The sequence below is a fragment of the Somniosus microcephalus genome, chromosome 11 (assembly GCF_052327205.1).
Source record: "Somniosus microcephalus isolate GS21.2 chromosome 11, FLI_Smic_1.0, whole genome shotgun sequence".
NCBI lineage: Eukaryota > Metazoa > Chordata > Chondrichthyes > Squaliformes > Somniosidae > Somniosus > Somniosus microcephalus.
Genome location: NC_140997.1, coordinates 92,650,368 through 92,677,847, shown reverse-complemented (window position 1 = coordinate 92,677,847; position 27,480 = coordinate 92,650,368). Strand labels below are relative to the sequence as shown.

At 50.2% G+C, this 27,480-nt stretch overlaps 1 protein-coding gene across 1 annotated transcript; it reads left to right on the top strand.

Moving 5' to 3' along the window:
- Positions 1 to 1,994: 1,994 nt before the first annotated feature.
- glis2b (GLIS family zinc finger 2b) lies at positions 1,995 to 25,896 on the top strand. Its single transcript, XM_086001022.1, has 6 exons — positions 1,995 to 2,291; positions 7,462 to 7,643; positions 14,060 to 14,239; positions 15,075 to 15,212; positions 18,192 to 18,306; positions 22,058 to 25,896. The coding sequence occupies exons 1-6, from the start codon at positions 2,111 to 2,113 to the stop codon at positions 22,873 to 22,875; spliced, it is 1,614 nt and encodes a 537-aa protein (XP_085857148.1). The 5' UTR covers positions 1,995 to 2,110; the 3' UTR covers positions 22,876 to 25,896.
- The last annotated feature ends 1,584 nt before the right edge of the window (positions 25,897 to 27,480 follow it).

Genomic DNA, 27,480 nt, shown 5'->3' with positions numbered 1-27,480 from the left:
CAGCTACATAAATACTGTGGTTACAAGAGCAGGTCAAAGGCTGGGTATTCTGCGGCGAGTGTCTCACTTCCTGACTCCCAAAAACCTTTCCACCATTTACAAGGCACAAGTCAGGAGTGTGATGGAATACTCTTGACTTGTCTGGATGAGTGCAGCTCCAACAACACTCAAGAAGCTCGACTTCACCCAGGACAAAGCAGCCTGCTTGATTGGCAGCCCATCCGCCACTTTAAACATTTAAACATTCACTCCCCGCACCGTGGCTGCAGTGTGTACCATCTACAAGATGCACTGCAGCAACTCGCCAAGGCTTCTTCTGCAGGGATGTTAGGGAGGGGGGTGGAGTCAGTGGCTAGGGAACAGCGTTTGTGCCGGGAACCGAAAACAATGGCTTCGGTCTTCCCAATATTTAATTGGGGAAAATTTTTGCTCATCAAGAACTGGATGTCTGACAAGCAGTCTGACAATTTAGACACCGTGGAGGGGTCGAGAGAAGAGGTAGTGAGATCGAGCTGGGTGTCATCAGCGTACATGTAGAAACTGACGCTGTGTTTTCGGATGATGTCACCAAAGGGCAACATGTAGATGAGAAATAGGAGGGGGCCAAGGATAGATCCTATGTCCCTGAGCTTTATAGTAATAAAGCTCAGGGACATAGAGGATCACTGGTGACTGGCTGTGCTGGCACTTTACAACTTGACCATGGGGGTGAGTTTAAGCTGAGAAGATTTGACTGTAATTAGAGAAAGCTGACTTTACATTAGAGGGTGGCTAGTGATTGGAATAGTTACCAAGAGAGGGTGTAGGGACAAATACCTCAGAATTCTTCAGGACAGATTTGGACAATTAGCTTGAAGAGAAACACATGCTCGGTTACAACTTCTAGCAAAGCAGGAAGATGGACAACCGATGGGCCCTGTTTTTCCACAGGGGTGGGGTCCTTCCAGTCTCTCATTGTAACTCTGCTGGGAGAGAGCGTAAACCCCCCCCCCCCCCCCGCCATGTTTATGCTCTTTGTACGATGGAAGACCAGGACAACCCCTGCTGAATTTCAGACAGTTCCAGCCTGGAGATTTTGCGTTTCCCTCCAGTACTGCACTGCGGTGTTGGCCTAGATTGTACATCCAAAACATGGAGTAGGGCTGGACCCTTCTGTTACCAACTCAATCCAGCTGTTGGTCCTGATTGGAATGCAGGAATAAAGCTAGTCCTTGTTGAGTGAGAAAGCAAGAGCATTCAGAACAAACAGAGCCTGGTGACTTGTCAGGCCTAGAACTGGAGCCACCGAATGTCACTATAATATACAACTCGCTGAGTTATGTAACCAGGCCATTGGAAAGGGCCCTTGATTCACAATGGACATCACGGGCAGGTTTCGGCACCAGGTCGTGGTTAGTGCTAATGGACAGAATCAGGAGAGTTGGGCAGAGATTATTGTAGCATTACCATCTGCAGGTCAGAATGACCTGTACGCAAAGCAACTGGAGTAGAAGTTAACTCTGCATTGGAAATAGATTAGTGAGGTGTTTACTCCTGCAAGTGAGTTACGTGGTGAATAAGGGACACATGGGTTACTTAAGTGCATAATATAGGCTGATGTGGCAGTGCAGTACTGAGGAAGTGCTGCGCTGTTGGAGGTGCTGTCTTTCAGGTGAGATGTTAAACCAAAGCCTTTTTTGCCTGTTTAAGGGGGACATAGAAGATCCCATGGCACTCTTCGAAGAAGAGCAAAGTTCTCCCAGTGTTTTGGTCAACATTTATACCTCAACCAACATCACCAAAAGGAGATAAATCGGACATCCATTTCATTGCTATTTTTTGCGATCTTGCTGTGTGCAAAATGGCTGTCATGTTTGCCCAGATAACAAGAGTCATTGGATTGTAAGATTAATTCCCTGTCTGTGAAGTGCTTTCAGTTGTTTTTGAGCGAGATGCTAAAGCGATATACAAATGGAAGTCTTCTATTCACTGACCTGGACAACCTACATAATGTATTTGCTGGTTTGTTTTTCAGGATTTAACGCTCTGTTGAAGGGGTTTCCCAGATTGGGCTCAGGGCCCTGTGAGCACCGACCACTGTTCCTCCGTCCTCAGTGTCGTTATTGTGACGATGCATTCCCTGGACGAGCCCCTGGATCTGAAGCTCAGCATCTCCAAGCTTCGGATGGTGAGGGAGAAGAAGCAGAAAGGCTATGAGACTACAGAGGAGAGCAGCGTCCGCAGAGAGCTGAAGATGGCTGCTGATGGGACAGCCATCATCGCACCAGCATCTCCCCTGCCCCCACAGTCTGGTGAGGGACCTTCTCTTTTGATTAACGGGCACCCATGGAACTAGGAGATGTTCTCTGTGATAGTACTAACTAGTACTTGTGGGAACCTGAAAGTATTGGGCATCATTGTGCCCTTTGGATGTTAGTTCCTGCCACTCTCCAGGTGCTGAAAGGTATTCATGTCAATCGTGGCTCAGTGGTAGCACTCTCGCCTCTGAGTCAGAGGTTTGGTAGGAAAAGCAGAGACATCACCTACACCTTGGAAAATAAGAAATGAATGGGGTAGAAGAGCAAAGGGATCAAGGGATACAGGTGAACAAATTATTAAAAGCAGCATCGCAAAGCAATTAAAAATGCTAACAAAGCACTGGGATTTTTTTCTAGGGTATAGAATTCCAAAGTAGTGAAGTTATGTTGAACTTGTATAGGACCCTAGTCAGGCCGCACTTACAGTACTGTGCACAGTTCTGGTCTTCATACTATATACATGGAATAAAAAGGATAGTGGCAGCATGGATACGAAATTGCTAAGTGACAGGAAACAGAGAGTAGTGGTGAACGGTTGTTTTTCGGACTGGAGGAAGGTACACAGTGGTGTTCCCCAGGGGTTGGTACTAGGACCACTGCTTTTCTTGATGTATATTAATGATTTGGACTTGGGAGTACAGGGCACACTGTTTCAAAATTTGCAGATGACACAAAACTTGGAAGTACCTGTATAATGAACAGTGAGGAGGATAGTGATAGACTTCAAGAGGACATAGACAGGTTGGTGGAATGGGCGGACACGTGGCAAATGAAATTTAACGCAGAAAGCTGCGAAGTGATACATTTTGGTAGGAAGAACGAGGAGAGGCAATATAAACTAAAGGGTACAATTCTAAAGCGGGGTGCATGAACAGAGAGACCACGGGGTATATGTGCACAAATCGTTGAAGGTGGCAGGGCAGGTTGAGAAAGTGGTTAAAAAAGCATACAGGATCCTGGGCTTCATAAATAGAGGCATAGAGTACAAAGCAAGGAAATTATGATGAACCTTTATAAAACACTGGTTCGGCCTCAACTGGAGTATTGTATCCAATTCTGGGCACTGCACATTAGGAAGGATGTGAAGACCTTAGCGAGGGCGCAGAAAAGATTTACAAGAATGATTCCAGGGATGAGGGACTTCAGTTACATGGATAGACTAGAGAAGCTGGGGGTGTTCTCCTTAGAGCAGAGAAGGTTGAGAGGAGATTTGATAGAGGTATTCAAAATCATGAATGGTCTAGACAGAGTAGATAGAGAGAAACTGTTCCCATTGGCAGAAGGGTCGAGAACCAGAGGACACAGACTCAAGGTGATTGGCAAAAGGCAACATGAGGAAAACCTTTTTTACACAGCGAGTGGTTAGGATCTGAAATGCACTGCCTGAAAGGGTGGTGGAGGCAGACTCAATCGTGGCTTTCAAATGAGGACATTAATAAACTTGCAGAATGGGCATATAACTGGCAAATGAAGTTCAACACAGATAAATGTGAGGTATTACATGTTGGTAGGAAGAATAGGGAGGTCACATTACTTGGAGGGTGCGAGTCTAGGCGGGGTAGAGGAACAAAGGGGTACAAATACACAAATCACTAAAAGCTACGACACAGGTTAGCAAGGCCGTAAAAAAAAGCAAACCAAGCACTGGGGTTTATTTCTAGAGGGATAGAATTGAAAAGTAGGGAAGTTATGCCAAACCTGTACCGAACTTTGGTTAGACCACGCTTCGAGTACTGCGTACAGTTCTGGTCGCCATATTATAAAAAGGATATCGAGGCACTGGAGAGAGTGCAGAAAAGATTTACAAGGATGATACCAGAAATGCAAGGGTATACATATCAGGGAAGGATGAACAGGCTGGGTCTCTTTTTTCTCTTGAAAAAAGAAGGCTGAGGGGTGACCTAATACAGGTAGACTACCCTTTATCCGGACTTCCGAAAACCGAAACCTTCGTTCAGCGTAAGTCGTGCGTACGACTTACGCTGAACGAAAAAACCTTCGGTTTTTAGAGGGTTCCGGTTGCGGAAGTTCGGATAAAGGGTAAGTCGTGCGCACGACCCCCCGCCGACCCCGACAACCGCCGACCCCGCCAACCCCGACAACCGCCGGCCCCGACAACCGCCGACCCCGCCGGCCCCGACAACCGCCGACCCCGCCGGCCCCGACAACCGCCGACCCCCCCCCCCCGCGTACCCCGCCGGCCCCGACCCCCGCCGACCCCGACTGACTTACGCTGAGCGTCAGCGTAAGTCGTGCGCACGACCCCCCGCCGACCCCCCCGCGGACCCCCGCCGACCCACCTTCCGAAATCCGAAATTCTCCTTTATCCGAAACTCGGCTGGTCCCGAGGTTTTCGGATAAAGGATAGTCTACCTGTAGAGGTCTTTCTTGCAAGGGGTATGGACTATAAAAGTAGGGGAGTTTTGATGCAACTTTACAGGGCGCTGGTGAGACTGCACCTGGAGTACTGTGTACAGTTTTGGTCTCCATATTTAAGGAAGGATATACTTGCATTGGAGGCAGTGCAGCGAAGGTTCACTAGGTTGATTCCTGGGATGAAGGGGTTGACGTATGAGGAAAAGTTGAGCAGGTTGGGCCTATACTCATTGGAGTTTAGAAGAATGAGAGGTGATCTTATTGAAGCATATAAGATTCTGAGGGGGATTGACAGGGTGGATGTTGAGAGGATATTTCCCCTCGTGGGGGTATCTAGAACTAGGGGGCACAGTTTCAGAATAAGGGGTCGCCCATTTAAGACGGAGATGAGGAGGAATTTCTTCTCTGAGGGTCGTGAATCTTTGGAATTCTGTAGCCCAGAGAGCTGTGGAGGCGGAGTCATTGAATATATTCAAGGCGGAGATTGACAGAGATTTGAACTACAGGGGAGTCGAGGGGTATGGGGAGAGAGCGGGAAAGTGGTGCTGAGGCCAAGATTGGATCAGCCATGGTCTTATTGAATGGTGGAGCAGGCTCGAGGGGCCGATTGGCCGACTCCTGCTCCTGTTTCTTACGTTCTTATGAAAGTTATTTTGATAGAGTGGATACAGAGAGAGTGTTTCCACTTGTGGGGAAGAGCATAACTAGAGGCCATCAGTATAAGATAGTCACCAAGAAATCCAACAGGGAATTCAGAAGAAACTTCTTTACCCAAAGAGTGGTGAGAATGTGGAACTCGCTACCACAGGGAGTGGTTGAAGCGAATATTATAGATACATTTAAGGGGAGGCTAGACAAGCATATGAGGGAGAAGGGAATAGAGGTTTATGCTGATAGAGTTAGATGAGGAAAGACAGGAGGAGGCTCGAGTGGAGCATAACTGCCGGCATGGACTGGTTGGGCCGAATGGCCTGTTTCTGTGCTGTATATCCTATGTAATCCTATGTAATCTGATAAGTACCTGAAGGAAAAAAATTTACAGGGCTACGGGGAAAGGGCGGGGGAGCGGGACTAGCTGAAGTGCTCTTGGAGAGAGCCGGCATGGGCTCGATGGGCAGAATGGCCTCCTTCTGTACTCTAACCATTCTATGATTCTATGAAAAAGGACATAGAAGCACTGGAGAAAGTGAAGAAATGATTTACAAGATGGTACCAGAATGGAGAGATTACAGCTTGAACAGGTTGGGCTTTTTTCTTTAGAAATGAGAAAACTTAGAGGTGACCTGATAGAGGTCTTTAAAATTATGAATGGGTTGAACAGGGTAGATGTGGAGAGAATGTTTCCACTTGTGGGAGAATCCAAAACCAGCGGCCATAAATACAAGATTATTACTGATAAATCCAGTAGGGAAATAAGGAGAAATTTCTTTACTCAGAGTGTGGTTAGAATCTGGAACTCGCTACCACAGGAAGTGAGGCAAATAGCTTAGATGCTTTCAAAAGGAAACTAGCTGACTACGTGAGAGAAAAGGGAATAGAAAGATATGCTGGAAGGCTGAGGTGAGGTAAATGGAATGGGAGGAGACTCGTGTGGAGTATAAACACCAGCACAGACTGGTTGGGCCGAATGGCCTGTTTCTGTGCTGTATATTCTATGTAATTCTATGTAAATGTCCCGCTTCTGAGACTTGAACACAAAATCTAGGCTGACACTCCCAGTGCAGTAAAGAGGGAGTGTTGCACAGTCAGTGGTGCCGTCGTTCAGATGAGATGTTAAAACGAGGCACTGTCTGCCCTCTCAGGCAGATGTAAAAGATCCCACAGCACTATTTTGAAGAAGAGCAGTGGAGTTCTCCCGGCGTCCTGACCAATATTTATCCCTCAATCAACACCACTAAAAAAATAGATTATCTGGTCATTTATCTCATTGCTGTTTGTGGGAGCTTGCTGTGAACAAATTGGCTGCCATGTCTCCTACATTGCAACATAAGATGTAACTTGTCATCATGCCAATAAAGCGATTTGAATTGAATTGAATTGACTACACTTCAAAAAGTACATCATTGGCTGTAAAGCACTTTGGGATCTCCTGAGGTGGTGAAAGGCGCTATATAAATGCAAGTCCTTTCTTTTTTCATGGAGGTAGACTACTGAGAATCAGAGGGCAGATCGACCTGGGTGACCCTCACCCAAGAGCATCTCTATATTTTTCTGCCCTACCCAGTTTCTCTGGTCTGTTGTTATTGCACAGAGAGGGTGGGTGATTGATGTGACTCCAGGCCTCAGTCAATATCACTGTGGAAAAGGCCCCTGCAAAGCTGTCTGGCAGCCACCAGGACTCCCCACCATGCAGCCTGTCCGAGGTTCCTGGATAACCTGTCCCGACCCCAGCTGTTACAGCCAATCCTGCCTACCGCTATACTCCATTGTCAGCCAACACTGGGAGTCAGGATCCTGCACAGGAAACCCTGGGATCCTCCTGGATAGATGGCAGGACAAGTTAATAAAGCTGATAGAATCATACAACACAGAAGGAGGCCATTCGGCCCATCGTGCCTGTGCCGGCTCTTTGAAAGCGATTAAACATATGGGATCCTTGGCTTTATTAATAGAGGCGTATCGTTAAAAAAACAGGGATGTTATTCGAAATCTTCATAAAAGACTGTTGATGCTTTTTCACAGCCAGTGCCTAGTACCCTCATTAGTTAACATGTTAGTATCAAGTGCTGGTTGATGAGTTGCTTAGTGATACCTGTACCCCTCTTCTTCTCTCTCTCTCTCGTTCCAGGTCTATTGCTCAGTTCCCAGGCTCAGGAGAAGCTGGACTTGCATTTCTCACCTGCCAGGAGCTCGGTCTCCATTGTGGATCTCAGCCTGTCCCCGGGCTCCGGTCTCGACTCTTCCCCTGGCTCTGCACTGCTGCCCGAGGAGCTGCAGAATGGTGACGTTGCATCACCCGGTGTCAGTACCGTAAGTATCCGGGGCCTAGGTTAGTGGCACCAACATCTCCAGCAGGAGTGATGCACTGATCCCACTGTCCTTGTTCTGTATATTCCCCTCCAGGGCCTGGGGCCATTGGTAGCACCTCGGCTGCCTGTTCAGCTAACGCACTACAGTCTGGGCATTGAATCTGGGGCCTTCTGCTCTGCGTGCCTCAGTGCCACACTGGGTCTCACATTTGCCCAGTGAGCCCTCGCTGTAATGTCACGTGTAAAAGCAGCAGGCCGCCTGCATGTTGGCTTCATTGTCAAGTAGATTAAATGCAGTTAGTGGCAGTGAATAAATGGACGCCCTGTACAAACAGGTAAGTAAAGTTTTCCTGGCTCGTTCTCTCACCAGTGCTTTGTTCTTCCTCAGTCACTAACTAGTATTGGGTTCTGGTTGTAGAGGGGTTCAGGTGGTTTATATATAGAATAACAGATACCTGGGAGTGAGTTACAGCCTAGAATCTAATCGAGGGGTTCAGGTGGTTTATATATAGACTAATGGATACCCAGGAGTGAGTTACAGGCTGGAATCTAATTGAGGGGCCCAGGGGTTTATATATAGAATAACAGATACCCGGGACCGAGTTACAGGCTGAAATCTAATCGAGGGGTTCGGGTGGTTTATATATAGAATAATGGATACCCGGGAGTGAGTTACAGGCTGGAATCTAATTGAGGGGCTCGGGTGGTTTATATATAGAATAACGGATACCTGGGAGTGAGTTGCAAGCTGGAATCTAACCAAGGGGTTCGGGTGGCTTATATATAGAATAACAGATACCCAAGAGTGAGTTACAGGCTAGATTCTAATCGAGGGGTTCGGGGGTTTTATATATAGAATAACAGATACCCGGTATCGAGTTACAGGCTGGAATCTAATCGAGGGGTTCGGGTGGTTTATATATAGACTAATGGATACCCGGGAGTGAGTTACAGGCTAGAATCTAATCGAGGGGTTCAAGTGGTTTATATATAGAATATAACAGATACCCGGGAGTGAGTTACAGGCTGGAATCTAACCAAGGGGTTCGGGTTTATATATAGAAACATAGAAGATAGGAGCAGGAGTAGGCCATTCGGCCCTTTGAGCCTGCTCCGCCATTCAATGAGATCATGGCTGATCATCCAAATTCAGTACCCTGTCCCTGCCTTCTCCCCATATCCCTTGATCCCTTTAGCCTCAAGAAATATATCCAATTCTTTCTTGAATATACTTAATGAACTGGCCTCCACCGCCCTCTGTGGCAGAGAATTCCATACGTTCACCACTCTCTGGGTGAAGAAATTCCTCCTCATTTCAGTCCTAAATGGCTTACCCCTTATCCTTAGACTATGATCCCTGGTTCTGGACTCCCCGGCCATCAGAGACATCCTTCCTGCATCTAGTCTGTCCAGACCTGACAGAATTTTATAGGTTTCGATGAGATCCCCTCTCAATCTTCTAAACTCCAGTGAGTATAAGCCCAATTGACACAATCTCTCCTCATACGTCATTCCTGCCATCCCAGGTATCAGCCTGGTGAATCTTCGCTGCACTCCCTCCATGGCAAGAACGTCCTTCCTCAGGTAAGGTGACCAAAACTGCACACAATACTCAAGGTGCGGTCTCTCCAAGGCCCTGTACAACTGTAGCAAGACATCCTTGTTCCTGTACTCGAACCCTCTTGCTACAAAGGCCAACATACCATTTGCCTTCTTAACCACCTGCTGCACCTGCATGCTTACCTTCAGCGACTGGTGCACAATGACACCCAGGTCTCGTTGCACTTCCCCTTCTCCCAATCTATTGCCATTCAAATAATAATCTGCCTTCCTGTTTTTGCCACCAAAGTGGACAACCTCACATTTATCCACATTATAGTGCATTTGCCATGTTTCTGCCCAATCACCCAACCTGTCCAAATCGTACTGGAGTTTCACGACATCCTCCTCACAGCTTACCCTCCCACCCAGCTTTGTGTCGTCTGCAAATTTGGAGATATTACATCCAATTCCCTCGTCCAGATCATTAATATATATTGTGAACAGCTGGGGTCCTAGGACCGATCCTTGCGGTACCCCACTCGGAAAACGACCCGTTTATTCCAACTCTTTGCTTTCTGTCCGCCAACCAGTTCTCTATCCAAGTCAATACCTTGCCCCCAATCCCATGTGCCTTAATTTTGCACGCTAATCTCTTGTGTGGGACCTTATCGAAAGCCTTCTGAAAGTCCAAATACACCACATCCACTGGTTCTCCTTTATCTATTATACCAGTTACATCCTCAAAAAATTCCAGTAGATTAGTCAAGCATGATTTACCTTTAGTAAATCCATGTTAACTTTGTCCGATCCTGTCACTGCTTTCCAAGTGCTCTGCTATTACATCTTTTATAATAGACTCTAGCATTTTCCCCACTACCGATGTCAGACTTACCGGTCTATAATTCCCTGCTTTTTGTCTACCACATTTTTTGAATAGTGGGGTAACATTAGCTACCCTCCAATCCATGGGTACCGTTCCAGAGTCTATCGAGTTCTGGAAGATGACCAGCAATGCATCTACTATCTCTAGGGCCACCTCCTTAAGTACCCTGGGATGTAGACCATCAGTCCCTGGGGATTTATCGGCCTTCAGTCCCATCAATTTTCCTAACACCATTTCCCTACAAATACTGATTTCTTTCAGTTCCTCCCTTTCATCAGACCCTATGTTCCCCGGCATCTCTGGGAGGTTATTTGTGTCCTCCTTTGTGAAGACAGAACCAAAGTATGTATTTCGTTGGTCTGCCATTTCCTTGTTTCCCATTATAAATTCCCCTGATTCTGACTGTAAGGGACCTACGCTTGACTTGGCCAATCTTTTTCTCTTCACATATCTATAAAAGCTTTTACAGTCAGTTTTTATGTTCCTTGATAGCTTACTCTCATATTCTATTTTCCCTTTCTTAATTAATCCCTTTGTCCTCCTTTGTTGACTCCTAAACTGCTCCCAATCCTCAGGATTATTGCTTTTTCTAGCCAATTTATATGTCCTCTCCTTGGATCTTATGCTATCCCTAATTTCCCTTGTTAGCCACGGTTGAGTCACCTTTTTTGTTTTATTTTTATGCCAAACTGGGATGAACAAATTCTGTAGCTCATCCATTCGGTCTTTGAATGTTTGCCATTGCCTATCCATCGTCAACCCTTTGAGTGCCATTCCCCAATCAATCCTACCCAACTCGCTCCTCAGACCATCGTAGTTTCCTTTATTTAAATTGAGGACCCTTGTCTCTGAGTCAACTACTTCATTCTCCATCTTAATGAAGAATTCGATCATATTATGATCGCTCCGACCCAAGGGGCCTCATACAACAAGATTGCTAATTAATCCTTTCTCGTTACATAATACCCAGTCTAAGATGGCCTGATCTCTGGTTGGTTCCTCGACATATTGGTCCAGGAAACCATCCCGTAAACACTCCAGGAATTCCTCCTCCACAGTATTGTTACTAATTTGGTTGGCCCAATCTATATGTAGATTAAAGTCACCCATGATGACTGCTGTGCCCTTATTGCACACTTCTTTAATTTCCCTTTTAATGCCATCCCCAACCTCCGCCTTACTGTTTGGAGGTCTATATACCACTCCCACTAATGTTTTTTTCCCCTTAGTATTTCTCAATTCTACCCATACAGATTCCACATCATCAGAGCTAATATCCTTCATTACAATTGTATTAATCTCTTCTTTAACCAGTAATGCTACCCCACCTCCCTTTCCTTTTTGCCTATCTTGCCTGAATATCGAATACCCCTGGATGTTGAGTTCCCAGTCTTGGCCATCCTTGAGCCACGTTTCCGTAATCCCAACCAAATCATATTCGTTTACCTCTATTTGCGCAGCCAATTCATCCACCTTATTACAAATGCTCCTCGCATTAAGACACAAAGCCTTCAGGCTTGTTTTTTTAATGCTCTTAGACCTATTAGAATTATTATTTACTGTGGCCACGTTTGATTTAAACCGTTGATTTCTCTGACTGCCACTTTTGTTTTTCTCCTTCCTATCTTTTGCTTTTATCCCTGTTTTCCTTTCCTCTGTCTCCCTGCTCAGGTTCCCAACCCCCTGCCATTTTAGTTTAAACCCCCCCGAACAGTGCTAGCAAACCGCCCCGCAAGGATATTTGTCCCGCTCTGGTTCAGGTGCAACCCGTCCGACTTGTACAAGTCCCACCTTCCCCAGAAGCAGGCCCAGTGATCCAGGAAACTAAAGCCCTCCCTCCTGCACCAACTCTTTAGCCAAGCATTCATCTGCTCTATCCTCCTATTACTATTCTCACTAGCACGTGGCACCAGGAGTAATCCAGAGATTACAACCTTTGAGGTCCTACTCTTTAATCTGCTACCTAGCTCCCTAAATTCTTGCTGCAGGACCTCATCCCTCTTCCTACCTATGTCATTGGTCCCAATGTGAACCACGACCTCTGCCTGTTCACCCTCCCCCTTCAGAATGCCCTGCAGCCATTCAGTGACATCCTTGACCCTGGCACCAGGGAGGCAACAAACCATCCTGGAGTCACGTCTACGGCCACAGAAACGCCTATCTGTTCCCCTTACGATAGAATCCCCTACCACTATTGCTCGCCCACTCTTTTTCCTCCCTTCCTGAGCAGCAGAAGCACCCCTGGTGCCAGGAAGTTGGCTGCTGCTGCCTTCCCCTGGTGAGTCATCCCCCTCAACAGTATCCAAATTGGTATACCTGTTTGAAAGGGGGATGGCCACAGGCGTCCCCTGCACTACCTGCCTGCTTCTATTGCTCCGCCTGGTGGTCACCCATTTCCCTTCTGCCTGTGCAGCCCTACCCTGCGGCGTGACCAACTCATCAAATCCAGGACCCTCTCAGCATCATGAATGCTCCACAACCCATCCATCCGCAACTCCAGCGCCTCAATACGGCCCGTTAGTAGCTGCAGCTGGATGCATTTCTGGCACACATGGTCATCAGGGACACTGGCAGCGTCCATGAATTCCCACATAGAGCAAGAGGAGCATAACACGGGGCTGGGCTCGCCTGGCATGACTTACCCCTTGAATTAATTTAAATTAATTCAATACCACCAGTGAAAGATATACTCTAGGGCGCTTATTTACTAACTGTCCCCACTACACCACAGAGACCCAAGAAAATATAAACCGCAGAATTTAAGCTTGTAATGAAAAGGAGAAAGAAATACTCACCAACCAATCACTTACCTGCTTCCTGGTGACGTCACACTTGGATTACTTTTTGCTTCCCTCTCCCGGAACCTGGATTGGTAAGCCGCCTCTGGTGCTCCCTCGCAGGTCCGCCGACTCTCCGCTCTCTCGGGGCTCTGGGCCTCGCTGCTCGCCGCCTCTGGTGCTCTTTATGTGCTGCCTCTGGTGCTCCCTCACAGGTCCGGATACCCGGGAGTAAGTTACAGACTAGAATCTAATCGAGGGGTTCGGGTGGTTTATATATAGAATAATGGATACCCGGGAGTGAGTTACAGGCTGGAATCTAATAGTGGGGTTCGGGTGGTTTATATATAGAATAGCGGATACCCGGGAGCGAATTACAGGCTGGAATCTAATTGAGGGGCTCGGGTGGTTTATATATAGAATAACGGATACCTGAGAGTGAGTTACAGGCTGGTATCTAATCGAGGGGTTCGGGTGGTTTATATATAGAATAACGGATACCAGGGAGTGAGTAACAGGCTGGAATCTAATCGAGGTGTTCAGGGGGTTTATATATAGAATAATGGATACCCGGGAGTGAGTAACAGGCTGAATCTAATTGAGGGGTTCAGGGGGTTTATATATAGAATAACGGATACCCGGGAGTGAGTAACTGGCTGGTATCTAATCGAGGGGTTCAGGGGGTTTATATATAGAATAATGGATACCCGGGAGTGAGTAACAGACTGGAATCTAATTGAGGGGTTCAGGGGGTTTATATATAGAATAACGGATACCCGGGAGTGAGTAACTAGCTGGTATCTAATCGAGGGGTTCAGGGGGTTTATATATAGAATAATGGATATCCGGGAGTGAGTAACAGACTGGAATCTAATTGAGGAGTTCGGGTGGTTTATATATAGAATAACAGATACCTGGGAGTGAGTTACAGGCTGGAATCTAATTGAGGGGTTCAGGTGGTTTATATATAGAATAACGGATACCTGGGAGTGAGTAACAGGCTGGAATCTAATCGAGGGGTTCAGGGGGTTTTTATATATAGAATAACAGATACCCAGGAAACAGTATCATTGTCCAGGCTGACACTTAAGCAATGGGCACTGTGATCATGGTACTGGGGCCGTCCTTACCCTGAATCAGCATCCTCAGGAGAGAAATAGAAAAAAAACAACGGAGATAATTAGAAATCGACATTTTGCCATGTTGCCTCTGCAGGACTCACAGCCAATCCGCTTCCTGGAAGGAAGTCAGAGCTCGCAGACCTTCCAGTTCTTCCTGCCACTGGGTTCCACCAGCCCTGTGCACCTGCCATCGTCCTTACTGGTGACGCCTCCCAAGGAGATGCAGAACCTGCTCGAGCTCCCGGTGGAACAGCTGGCATGCAGGTGGCGCAAGGTAAGTGGATGTATCACCCCCCACCCCGCTGTGAGGGTTTCACGTGCAAGGACACAACTTTTACTCTGCCGCTCGGTGCAAGCGCGGTGGCACCAGTGAGTCTGCCACAGACTGAGCCTGGTCCTCTCCTCCGATGTCCTTTGCACAGCTTCCAGCAGGACAGCAATCGGGAGCTAGAGCTCTGGCTGCTTTACCTCTCCCTAGTCCAGGGTCAATAGTAGCAAGGGTTGGGAACTCTGGATGTGTTCCAGGCGGTTTCATCACATGACAGCCGTGGCTCAGTGGGTAGCACACTCGCCTCTGCGTCAGAAGGTCGTGGGTTGAAGTCCCACTCCAGAGACTTGAGCACAAAATCCAGGCTGACACTCCAGTGCAGTGCTGAGGGAGTGCTGCACTGTCGGATGAGACGTTAAACTGAAGCCCCATCTGCTCTCTCAGGTGAATGTAAAAGATCCCATGGCACTATTCGAAGAAGAGCAGGGGAATTCTCCCCAGTATCCTGGCCAATATTTATCCCTCAACCAACTCACTAAAACAGATTATCTGGTCATTTATCTCACTGCTGTTTGTGGGAGCTTGCTGTGCACAAGATGGCTGCCACGTTTCCCACATTACAACAGTGACTACACTTTAAAAGTACTTCATTGGCTGTAAAGCGCTTTGGGACATCCTGAGCTTGTGAAAGGCGCTATATAAATGCAAGACTTTCATTTTTTCTTTATTTAATTGCAAGTTCTCTCTTCTTCTGATGCCCTAGAATTGTATTCTGTTTGTGAAAGGGATCATTATGTGAGGCCGTGTCCTCTCACCTCTCTGGTGACCTCTTGCCTTGCAGTGTAACCAGCTGTTTGAATCGCTCCAGGATCTGGTCGACCATGTGAACGACTTTCACGTAAAACCAGAGAAGGAAACCGGATACTGTTGCCACTGGGAAGGCTGTGCGCGGAGAGGAAAGGGCTTCAACGCCAGGTACCTGAAACTCCAGCTCCCACTCTCAGACAGCCGGGGTCCTACCAGGGATAAATTTAAATGGAGCATAGACAGCAGGGAGGAGTGGGGTACAGTGGAAAGACATGTCTTAACCACAGTGTGAGAGCCACGGGTGGGTATGAAGTTCCCCTCCCCCACCCCTCTCAGCTTAGAATCAGTCCCTGAGGTGAAGCTCCAATTTAATCAAAAGCAAAATACTGCCGATGCTGGAAATGTGAAATAAAAACAGAAAATGCTGGAAACACTCGGCAGGTCAGGCAGCATCTGTAGAGAGAGAAACAGTTATTGAACCGGATCTAGCTGGAAATATAACGGTGTGTTAACAATGTCGCCATTATTAATGTGCAAATCAGCCAGCAAGTTCAGGGGGTTAACAGATATGGCGTCAGTTGTGAATCTCTGGAACTTGCTGGTCAATTTACGTTGCTCCGCCATTTGCTTCACACAAACTGCATCTCGCTCTCAACCTCCTCATTATTTTTAAGAACTGGCTGGATTTGCACATTAATTCTCCATTAAACTTGCAGCAGAAAGTAAAGTAATTCCACCATTTACAAGGCACAAGTCAGGAGTGTGATGGAATACTCTCCACTTGCCTGGATGAGTGCAGCACCAACAACACTCGAGAAGCTCGACACCATCCAGGACAAAGCAGCCCGCTTGATCGGCACCCCATCCACCACCTTAAACATTCACTCCCTCCACCACCGGCGTACCATGGCTGCAGTGTGTACCATCTACAAGATGCACTGCAGCAACTCGCCAAGACTTCTTCGGCAGCACCTCCCAAACCCGCAACCTCTTCCACCTAGAAGGACAAGGGAGCAGGCGCATGGGAACACCACCACCTCCAAGTTCCCCTTCAAGTCTCACACCATCCTGACTTGGAAGTATATCACCGTTCCTTCATCGTCGCTGGGTCAAAATCCTGGAACTCCCTCCCTAACGGCACTTCACCACACGGACTGCAGCGGTTCAAGAAAGGCAGCTCACCACCACCTTCTCAAGGGCAATTAGGGATGGGCAATAAATGCTGGCCTTGCCAGCAATGCCCACATCCCATGAACAAATTAAAAAAAAAATAATAGCGTAAGTACCCTATTAACGATACGATAATTGTTAATGCAATACAATAAACCTCTCGGGCCCGGAAATTAAACCATTTAAACTATGGAGTCTCATTCCTTCAGGTGGTAAATTTTTCTTAGAGATTTAAAAATGTTATATCTTAACTTTTTTTTAAACTTTTCCTTTGTTTCTTTTTTCTCTCAATCCAATCTTTCTTTCCCCGACGACCGCTCTCTCCGAGACACCCTAGTCCACTCCTCTATCGCCCCAAACAGCCCTTCCCCTTCGCCTGGCACCTTCCCGTGCAAGCGGAGGAGATGTAACACCTGCCCCTATACCTCCCCCCTCCCCACTGTCCAGGGCCCCAAACACCCCTTCCAGGTGAAACAGCGATTTACTTGTACTTCTCGCAATCTAGTATACTGTATTCGCTGCTCACGATGCGGTCTCCTCTACATTGGGGAGACCAAACGCAGATTGGGTGACCGCTTTGCGGAACACCTCCGTTCAGTCCGTAAGGGTGACCCCGAGCTTCCGGTCGCCTGTCATTTCAATTCACCGCTCCATTCCCACTCGGACCTCACCGTCCTTGGCCTCTTGTACTGTTCCATGGAAGCTCAACGTAAACTCGAGGAACAGCACCTCATCTTCCGATTAGGCACTCTGCAGCCTTCCGGTCTCAATATCGAGTTCAACAATTTCAGATCATAACCTCGGCCCCTATTTCATTTTTACTTATATTTTTCCACTCCTTTCCTCCCCCCCCCCCCCCCCCTTTCCTTTTGTTTCTCTCTCACACCTGGCAGCTATCTTTTGCCCTGCCAGTACACTTTACACCTAATCCCAGCCTATTACCATCTCGTCTAGCTTCTAATCTCTTTTACTTCTTTTGGTTCTTTTATTCTTTTGTCCGATCGCAGCCCTGCCTTCGATCCGGTTCCTTTTCTCTCCAGTTTTGAAGAAGGGTCAAACCCGAAACGTCAACTCAAATTTCTCTCCACGGATGTTGCCTGACCTGCTGAGTTTTTCCAGCATTTTCTGTTGTTATTTCTTTCTTTCCCCCTTATCATTTCTCTTTCTGTACCTGATTTGACTTAATTCACATAATTTCCTTTTCCATTGTTCCTCTGTTTCTTTCTCAATCCTTAAATCTCATTGGTAAAGCATCTCACAGTTGATCCCGTCATTCATTGAGGCCCCAATGCCCTCGCCGCGCCGTTATCAGATCGCACTCCCAGCAAGTCACGCCGCAAATTACATTCAAGCTGAAGGGTGCAGAGAAAGGTCTAACTAATGGGGAACACCGTGGGATGCCCCACTCCAGCAAAATTGGGCCAACGTTTCAGGCCGATGATCTTTCATCAGAACTGGAAGATGTTTGAGATTTTAAGTTTATCTGCAAGTACTGAGCCAGGGAAAGGGCAGGGTGGGAGGGGGCGGAGAATAAAAGGAAAGGTCTGTGATAGGGTGGAGGGCAGGAGTGATTAAATGACAAAAGGGATGATGGTGCAAGGCAAAAGGGGGTGGTAATGGGATAAGTATAGAAACAAAAGATGGGTCTAGAGGAGGTGTAAATGGTTGCAGCAGAATAGCAATGGGGAAGGGAAGTATGGAAAATCTGGCAAAGAGGAGAAGGGTCCCATAGCCTGGGAATGTGGTGGAGCATTTTTTATTTCAGATTTCCAGCAGCCGCAGTATTTTACATTTAAAAAAAATTCTCTATCTTAATTGGTTTAGCTATGGGGGTAGGATCTGTTTTGTTGAGGTTGCAGCCCCAGTTCTCTCTCGCTGGGCTGCGATGTGCTCACACAGGCTGCACTCCTGTTGCGGTGCTGCTAGAATGTTCTACTCTGTGTCAGGGTGTCTGACTGTTTCTCCACCGATCTTTAGGTACAAGATGTTGATTCACATCCGAACTCACACCAATGAGAAGCCCCATCGCTGTCCCACCTGTAACAAGAGCTTCTCTCGCCTGGAGAACCTGAAAATCCATAACCGCTCGCATACAGGTCAGAGTGGGCTGGGGTGGGGGGGGGTCACAAGTCAGAGTGGGCCTGGGGGAGGGGGGTGTCACAGGTCTGAGTGGGCCTGGGTGGGGGGGGGGGTGGTCACAGGTCAGAGTGGGCCTGGGGGGGGGGAGGGGGTGGTCACAGATCAGTGTGGGCTTGGGGGGTCGCAGGTCAGAGTGGGCCGGGGGGGTCACAGTTGAGAGTGGGCCTGGGTGGGTCACAGGTCAGAGTAGGCCTGGGGGGAGGGGGTGTTCACAGGTCAGAGTGGGCCTGGGAGGTGTTGTCACAGGTCAGAGTGGGCCGGGGGGCTCACAGGTCAGATTGGGCCTGGGGGGGGGGGTCATGGGTCAGAGTGGGCCGGGGGGGGGGGGGGTCCACAGGTCAGTGTGGGCCTGGGGGGGGGTCACAGGTCAGAGTGGGCCTGCGGGGTCACATGTCAGAGTGAACCTGGGGGGGGGGGTTCACAGATCAGACTGGGCCGGGGGGTGGTTCACAGGTCAGAGTGGGCCTGGGGTGGGTCACAGGTCAGTGGGCCTGGGTGGGGTCACAGGTCAGTGGGCCTGGGGGGTCACAGGTCAGAGTGGGCCTGGGGGTGTGGTCACAGGTCAGAGTGAGCCTGGGAGGGTGTTCAGAGGTCAGAGTGGGCCTTGGGGGGGAGCAGAGGTCAGAGTTGCCCTTGGTGGGGGGGGGGCAGAGGTCAGAGTGGGCCTGTGGGTGGGTTACAGGTCAGAGTGGGCCTGGGGGGAGGGGGTGTTCACAGGTCAGAGTGGGCTGGGGGGTTGTCACAGCTCAGAATGGGCCTGGGAAGGGGGTCACAGGTCAGAGTGGATCAGGGGTGGGTCTCAGGTCATAGTGGGCCTGGCGGGGGGGGGGGGGCGGGGTGTCAAAGGACAGAGTGGACCTTGGGGTGGGTCACAGGTCAGAGTGGGCCTGCGGGGTCACAGGTCAGAGTGGGCCTGGGGGGGGGTTCACAGGTCAGACTGGGCCGGGGGGTGGTTCACAGGTCAGAGTGGGCCTGGGGTGGGTCACAGGTCAGTGGGCCTGGGTGGGGTCACAGGTCAGTGGACCTGGGGGGGTCACAGGTCAGAGTGGGCCTGGGGGAGGGGGGGGCGGGGTGTCAAAGGACAGAGTGGACCTTGGGGTGGGTCACAGGTCAGAGTGGGCCTGCGGGGTCACAGGTCAGAGTGGGCCTGGGGGGGGGTTCACAGGTCAGACTGGGCCGGGGGGGTGGTTCACAGGTCAGAGTGGGCCTGGGGTGGGTCACAGGTCAGTGGGCCTGGGTGGGGTCACAGGTCAGTGGACCTGGGGGGGTCACAGGTCAGAGTGGGCCTGGGGGAGGGGTTTTACAGGTCGGAGTGGGCCGGGGGGGTCACAGGTCAGAGTGGGCCTGGGGGAGGGGTTTTACAGGTCGGAGTGGGCCGGGGGGGTCACAGTTGAGAGTGGGCCTGGGGGGGTCACAGGTCAGAGTGGGCCTGGGGTGGTCACAGGTCAGCGTGGGCCTTGGGGGGATCACAGGTCAGAGTGCGCTTGGGAGGGTCACAGGTCAGAGTGGGCCTTGGGGGTGTCACAGGTCAGAGTGGGCTGGGGGGTTGTCACAGGTCAGAGTGGGCTGGGGGGTTGTCACAGGTCAGAATGGGCCTGGGAAGGGGGTCACAGGTCAGAGTGGATCAGGGGTGGGTCTCAGGTCATAGTGGGCCTGGGGGGGGGGGGGGGGCGGGGTGTCACAGGCCAGAGTGGGCCTGGGGGGGCCACAGGTCAGAGTGGGCCTGTGGGGTCACAGGTCAGAGTGGGCCTGGGGGGGGGTTCACAGGTCAGAGTGGGCCTGGGAGGTTGTTCAGAGGTCAGAGTGGGCCTTGGGGGGGGGGTGCAGAGGTCAGAGTTACCCTTGGTGGGGGGTGCAGAGGTCAGAGTGGGCCTGCGGGTGGGTTACAAGTCAGAGTGGGCCTGGGGAGGGGGGGCCCACAGGTCAGAATGGGCCGGGGGGGTCACAGTTGAGAGTGGGCCTGGGGGGGGGGGGGGGGGGTTGGTCACAGGTCAGAGTTGGCCTAGGGGGGTCACAGGTCAGGGTGGGTCTGGGGGGGTCATAGGTCAGAGTGGGCCTGGGGTGGTGGTCACAGGTCAGCGTGGACCTTGGGGGGATCACAGGTCAGAGTGCGCTTGGGGGGGGGGGTCACAGGTCAGAGTGGGCCTGGGGGTGTCACAGGCCAGAGTGGGCCTTGGGGGTGTCACAGGTCAGAGTGGGCCTAGGGGGGTCACAGGTCAGAGTGGGCCTAGGGGAGTCACGGTTGTCACAGGTCAGAGTGGGCCGGGGGGGGGGGGGTCACAGGTCAGAGTGGGCCGGGGAGGGCCACAGGTCAGAGTGGGCCTGGGGAGGGGTTCACAGGTCAGAGTGGGCCTGGGGAGGGGGGCACAGGTCAGAGTGGGCCTGGGGGGCCATAGTGGGCCTGGGGGGTGGTCACAGGTCAGCGTGGGCCTTGGGGGGATCACAAGTCAGAGTGCGTTGGGGGGATCACAGGTCAGAGTGCGCTTGGGGGGGTCACAGGTCAGAGTGGGCCTGGGGGTGTCAAAGGTCAGAGTTGGTCTTGGGGGGTCACTAGTCAGAGTGGGCCGGGGAGGGGCAGAGGTCAGAATGGGCCTGGGAAGGGGGTCACAGGTCAGAGTGGACCTTTGGTTGGGTCACAGGTACGAGTGGGCCTGGGGAGGGGGGCACAGGTCAGAGTGGGCCGGGGGGTGGGGGGCACAGGTCAGAGTGGGCCTGGGGGGGCTTGTCACAGGACAGAGTGGGCCTAGGGGGTGTCTCTGGTCAGAGTGGGCTGGGGGGGGGGGCACAGGTCAGAATGGGCCTGGGAAGGGGGGTCACAGGTCAGAGTGGACCTTGGGGTGGTCACAGGTCAGCGTGTGCCTTGGGGGGATCACAGGTCAGAGTGCGCTTGGGGGGTCACAGGTCAGAGTGGGCCTGGGGGTGTCACAGGTCAGAGTGGGCCTTGGGGGTGTCACAGGTCAGAGTGGGCCTGTGGCGGGGGGTTGTCACAGGTCAGAGTGGGCCTAGGGGGGTCACAGGTCAGAGTGGGCCTGGGGTTGGCAGGGGGGCAGAGGTCAGAGTGGGCCTGGGGGGGCGCTGGTGTCACAGGTCAGAGTGGGCCTGGGGTGGGGGGGGTGTTACAGGCCAGAGTGGGCCTGGGGTGGGGGGAGGGGTGTCACAAGTCAGAGTGGGCCTGGAGTGGGGGTGTGTGTCATAAGTCAGAGTGGGGCTGGGGGGTGAGGGCATTGTGGACCTGGGAGGGGGCAGGGCAGAGGTCAGAGTGGCCTGGGGGGGACAGAGGTCAGAATGGGCCTGGGGTGTGTGTCATGGGTCAGAGTGGGCCTGGGGGTTGTCACAGGTCAGAGTGGGCCTTGGGGGAGGGGTCACAGGTCAGAGTGAGCCTGGGGGAGGGAGTCAGAGTGGGCCCGGGGAGTCGCTGTTCCCTGGACCCTCTCCAGTGCTCAATTGTCTTTTATTGGAGTGTGGCAACCAAGATCACACAATCGAGGTAAAGACGAGGATTGATGGACCTAAACCCCCATTGGAACCCAGTTGTGCTGAGGATGCCCCTGGCAATAGCTGCTTTGATTTATGTTCCAAGTTATTTGTATTCTCTCGGGGGAACGGTAGTCATGTTGCTCTGTTGCTGTTGGTAAGGACCTCATACCTCAGATACGTGCGATGTCTCATGCTACAGTGGGTGAACATTATCTTTGCCTCTCCTCCCAGGTGAGAAGCCTTACATCTGCCCTTACGAAGGCTGCAATAAGCGATACTCCAACTCCAGTGACCGATTCAAACACACCCGAACGCATTATGTTGACAAACCGTATTACTGCAAGATGCCCGGCTGCCATAAGAGGTACACAGATCCCAGCTCCCTCCGCAAGCACATCAAAGCTCATGGGCACTTTGTGTCCCCAGAACAGCAGGGAATGCTGAAACTCCGGCAGTCAGCCAAGAATCCAATGACGTCGGAAATGCCTTACTTAAACGGGACGCAGATCATCATTCCCAATCCAGCAGCCATCTTTGGAAACCATCCTCTCCAAGCATTGGGAGCCTCGCTGCCAATTCCCATACACCCTGCACCTCTGGACCTCAGCCCTTTGACGTGTAGCACTGTTGGATCAGCTGCGCTCACAGCCATTCCTAGCTCTGTCATTTCTCTCAATGGCACTCCGATAAACTTGGCCAAGACATCTTTAATGTCATCACCGTTCTCGGCGAGCACCCTTGGACTTCCATTGATGTCCTTGGTGGCCGGGTCGCACAACAGCCTCGAAAGGCTATCGGCGTCAAAAGGGAAAGCAGCAGGTTGTCGAAAACGGGACGGGAAGGTCAGGGGTCATCCTTCGGAGAAAGGATTGCATGAGAGGGTTGAGGCTCGACTGAGGCCTACAACAGAAGGACTCTCGATGCTGCCTGGAGCTGTGATAGACTTGTCAAGCAGCATGAACACCCTGCCCAGTGCTGACTCTCTTCCTCCAGGTTGGGTAGTCATTCCTCCAGGGTCAGTCTTACTTAAACCAGCTGTTGTAAACTGAATCCGGTCAAGCCAAATGCTGCTGTGGTGTTCGCTGGCAGAGGCAACAATTAGAATAAGCCCTGAGTTACCAGGCCCTAATGAGGTTAAGCAAAAGACAGAAGATTCTTTACCAATCTCTCCTTCTCTCTGTGAGTTGAACACGTCGGCTAGTTTTACTTTGCATTCAAACTAAAAGAAAATGACCGATGGCGACCAACATTTTGAATTCTCAAGGCAGCAGGTCCAGGTTTTAGTCCTGGGGGAGATGCTCTCATTGAGTGTCTCATTGCCCAGTCCTTCTCCTGGGGGGAGATACTCTCACTGAGTGTCTCATTGCCCAGTCCTTCTCAACAGAAGTCCTTATGAGTTGAAGACTTAAAGCTTTCACAAGTCTAAAAGCAGCCAGATGCAAATGAAACAACAGAGGCTGATGTGTTGCTGACATGGTGCTGGGAGGTGGTTGGGGTAAGTGGCACTAATTAAATCAGTGATAAATAGGAGACGTCCAGCTCTTCTGGGTGCTAAGGACTGCTGTCTTGTGTTACTTTAACCAGCAAAGATTGCTCTTTGTTACGTACCCGATCATTGAGATAAGTCAATCGGAATATTTATCGATAACTGGGAACAAAACTAGAAATCTGTCAACAGATGAGGCTTAAAATTGTAGTCATGTGGTTTTGATCATTTCAGAACAAATTAATTGATAGAGAATGGATTTGGCACCAGAACAGTTAATAGGGGCCGGGGGTCAATAAGGGGCATGACACAGAACCATCAGCACCGATGATTTGGCTGATCAGCCTGTTCCACAGAGAAGCACTTTGTATTGTACTAAACCCACTCAGGTGGGATTTTAGGCTTTGCTTTGATCTCGTGAACACTGTTTATTCAGCCTATTTAGCGAGAGGTTCATAATTTTCGATAAATATCAGCATAACTCCCAGCATTTCGCCAAGAATCGAAGCAGTGATCTTTTGTCCAATTCCTTCCCTCCTACAAAGAAAAAATGAGAAGAAGCATTAAATTGGGACTTTGTGTGACACCTACAGGAAGTGCAGGTTATATGCATGACTATTAATATATATTTTAAAGATATATATATAAGAATCTCCTATTTGTTATTTAAGGTGTAGGTGCCTGTGAGAGTCTGGGTTGTCACTGATAGATATTTGCCCGTGGAGTTTATTCATTATCTGCAGTCATTCCTTGTGGTGGTTTATGTTTTCTTTATAGAATCTTAGAAGTTTACAGCACAGGAGACCATTCAGCCCATCATGTCTGTGTAGCTTTGTTAGAGCAATCCCAAACTAATCCCACTGCCCTGCACTCTCCCCATAGCCCTGTATCAATCCCAAACTAATCCCACTGCCCTGCACTCTCCCCATAGCCCTGTATCAATCCCAAACTAATCCCACTGCCCTGCTCGCTCCCCATAGCCCTGTATCAATCCCAAACTAATCCCACTGCCCTGCTCGCTCCCCATAGCCCTGTATCAATCCCAAACTAATCCCACTGCCCTGCTCGCTCCCCATAGCCCTGTATCAATCCCAAACTAATCCCACTGCCCTGCACTCTCCCCATAGCCCTGTATCAATCCCAAACTAATCCCACTGCCCTGCTCGCTCCCCATAGCCCTGTATCAATCCCAAACTAATCCCACTGCCCTGCTCGCTCCCCATAGCCCTGTATCAATCCCAAACTAATCCCACTGCCCTGCTCGCTCCCCATAGCCCTGTATCAATCCCAAACTAATCCCACTGCCCTGCTCTCTCCCCATAGCCCTGTATCAATCCCAAAGCCCCGCTCTCCCGATAGCCCTGTATCAATCCCAAACTAATCCCACTGCCCTGCACTCTCCCCATAGCCCTGTATCAATCCCAAACTAATCCCACTGCCCTGCACTCTCCCCATAGCCCTGTATCAATCCCAAACTAATCCCACTGCCCTGCACTCTCCCCATAGCCCTGTATCAATCCCAAACTAATCCCACTGCCCTGCTCGCTCCCCATAGCCCTGTATCAATCCCAAACTAATCCCACTGCCCTGCTCGCTCCCGATAGCCCTGTATCAATCCCAAACTAATCCCACTGCCCTGCTCGCTCCCCATAGCCCTGTATCAATCCCAAACTAATCCCACTGCCCTGCTCGCTCCCCATAGCCCTGTATCAATCCCAAACTAATCCCACTGCCCTGCTCGCTCCCCATAACCCTGTATCAATCCCAAACTAATCCCACTGCCCTGCTCGCTCCCCATAGCCCTGTATCAATCCCAAACTAATCCCACTGCCCTGCACTCTCCCCATAGCCCTGTATCAATCCCAAACTAATCCCACTGCCCTGCTCGCTCCCCATAGCCCTGTATCAATCCCAAACTAATCCCACTGCCCTGCTCGCTCCCCATAGCCCTGTATCAATCCCAAACTAATCCCACTGCCCTGCTCGCTCCCCATAGCCCTGTATCAATCCCAAACTAATCCCACTGCCCTGCTCGCTCCCCATAGCCCTGTATCAATCCCAAACTAATCCCACTGCCCTGCACTCTCCCCATAGCCCTGTATCAATCCCAAACTAATCCCACTGCCCTGCTCGCTCCCCATAGCCCTGTATCAATCCCAAACTAATCCCACTGCCCTGCTCGCTCCCCATAGCCCTGTATCAATCCCAAACTAATCCCACTGCCCTGCTCGCTCCCCATAGCCCTGTATCAATCCCAAACTAATCCCACTGCCCTGCTCTCTCCCCATAGCCCTGTATCAATCCCAAAGCCCCGCTCTCCCGATAGCCCTGTATCAATCCCAAACTAATCCCACTGCCCTGCTCGCTCCCCATAGCCCTGTATCAATCCCAAACTAATCCCACTGCCCTGCTCGCTCCCCATAGCCCTGTATCAATCCCAAACTAATCCCACTGCCCTGCACTCTCCCCATAGCCCTGTATCAATCCCAAACTAATCCCACTGCCCTGCTCGCTCCCCATAGCCCTGTATCAATCCCAAACTAATCCCACTGCCCTGCTCGCTCCCCATAGCCCTGTATCAATCCCAAACTAATCCCACTGCCCTGCTCGCTCCCCATAGCCCTGTATCAATCCCAAACTAATCCCACTGCCCTGCTCGCTCCCCATAGCCCTGTATCAATCCCAAACTAATCCCACTGCCCTGCTCGCTCCCCATAGCCCTGTATCAATCCCAAACTAATCCCACTGCCCTGCACTCTCCCCATAGCCCTGTATCAATCCCAAACTAATCCCACTGCCCTGCACTCTCCCCATAGCCCTGTATCAATCCCAAACTAATCCCACTGCCCTGCACTCTCCCCATAACCCTGTATCAATCCCAAACTAATCCCACTGCCCTGCACTCTCCCCATAGCCCTGTATCAATCCCAAACTAATCCCACTGCCCTGCACTCTCCCCATAGCCCTGTATCAATCCCAAACTAATCCCACTGCCCTGCACTCTCCCCATAGCCCTGTATCAATCCCAAACTAATCCCACTGCCCTGCACTCTCCCCATAACCCTGTATCAATCCCAAACTAATCCCACTGCCCTGCTCTCTCCCCATAGCCCTGTATCAATCCCAAACTAATCCCACTGCCCTGCTCGCTCCCCATAGCCCTGTATCAATCCCAAACTAATCCCACTGCCCTGCACTCTCCCCATAGCCCTGTATCAATCCCAAACTAATCCCACTGCCCTGCTCTCTCCCCATAGCCCTGTATCAATCCCAAACTAATCCCACTGCCCTGCACTCTCCCCATAGCCCTGTATCAATCCCAAACTAATCCCACTGCCCTGCACTCTCCCCATAGCCCTGTATCAATCCCACTGCCCTGCACTCTCCCCATAGCCCTGTATCAATCCCAAACTAATCCCACTGCCCTGCACTCTCCCCATAGCCCTGTATCAATCCCAAACTAATCCCACTGCCCTGCACTCTCCCCATAGCCCTGTATCAATCCCAAACTAATCCCACTGCCCTGCACTCTCCCCATAACCCTGTATCTTCTTCTGTTTCAAACATTTATTCAATTTTCCTTTCATCCTCTTCTCTAAATATTGTCACATTCGATCAATGAGTCGTCAGATGGGCAGGACTGGGCTTTCAAGAGATTGATGATCCTCTGACTTTCTGGTCGGTATGGGTCAGTTATACGGTGCTTTTAATTTTCTGTGTACAGAACTGTTCCTGTACAACTTTTAAATGGTACTTTTTGTTTCTCCCTTACTATAGCGGTAAAATTGTTTTCTGTTCATTGTTGGAGCTAGCTGCTAAATAGAACAGAATGCATCTGAATTCATGTCAATTGATATTTATGAAAAGAGATTGTCCTTTTGGCACTTGGTATTTTTACACCAGTCCCATTCAATATTCACAATATTTCCAAGTGCTCAGAAAGGTGTATTCCAGTGAAGTAACTTTTAAACCAACACTATTGAGTCTGGAGGGCACTCGACCCTGATTGCAACCACCTCTCTCATTAACTGATGGTAAATGAGCTGCCCTCATTCAGAACCAATAGGACCACGGGTGCATATTGTTCCAAATGCCCAGGCACCAATTAGTGCCGCTTCTCAAAGGCAAATGAACTAAAGTGTCACTAGATGAGAGTCACCCTGGGCAG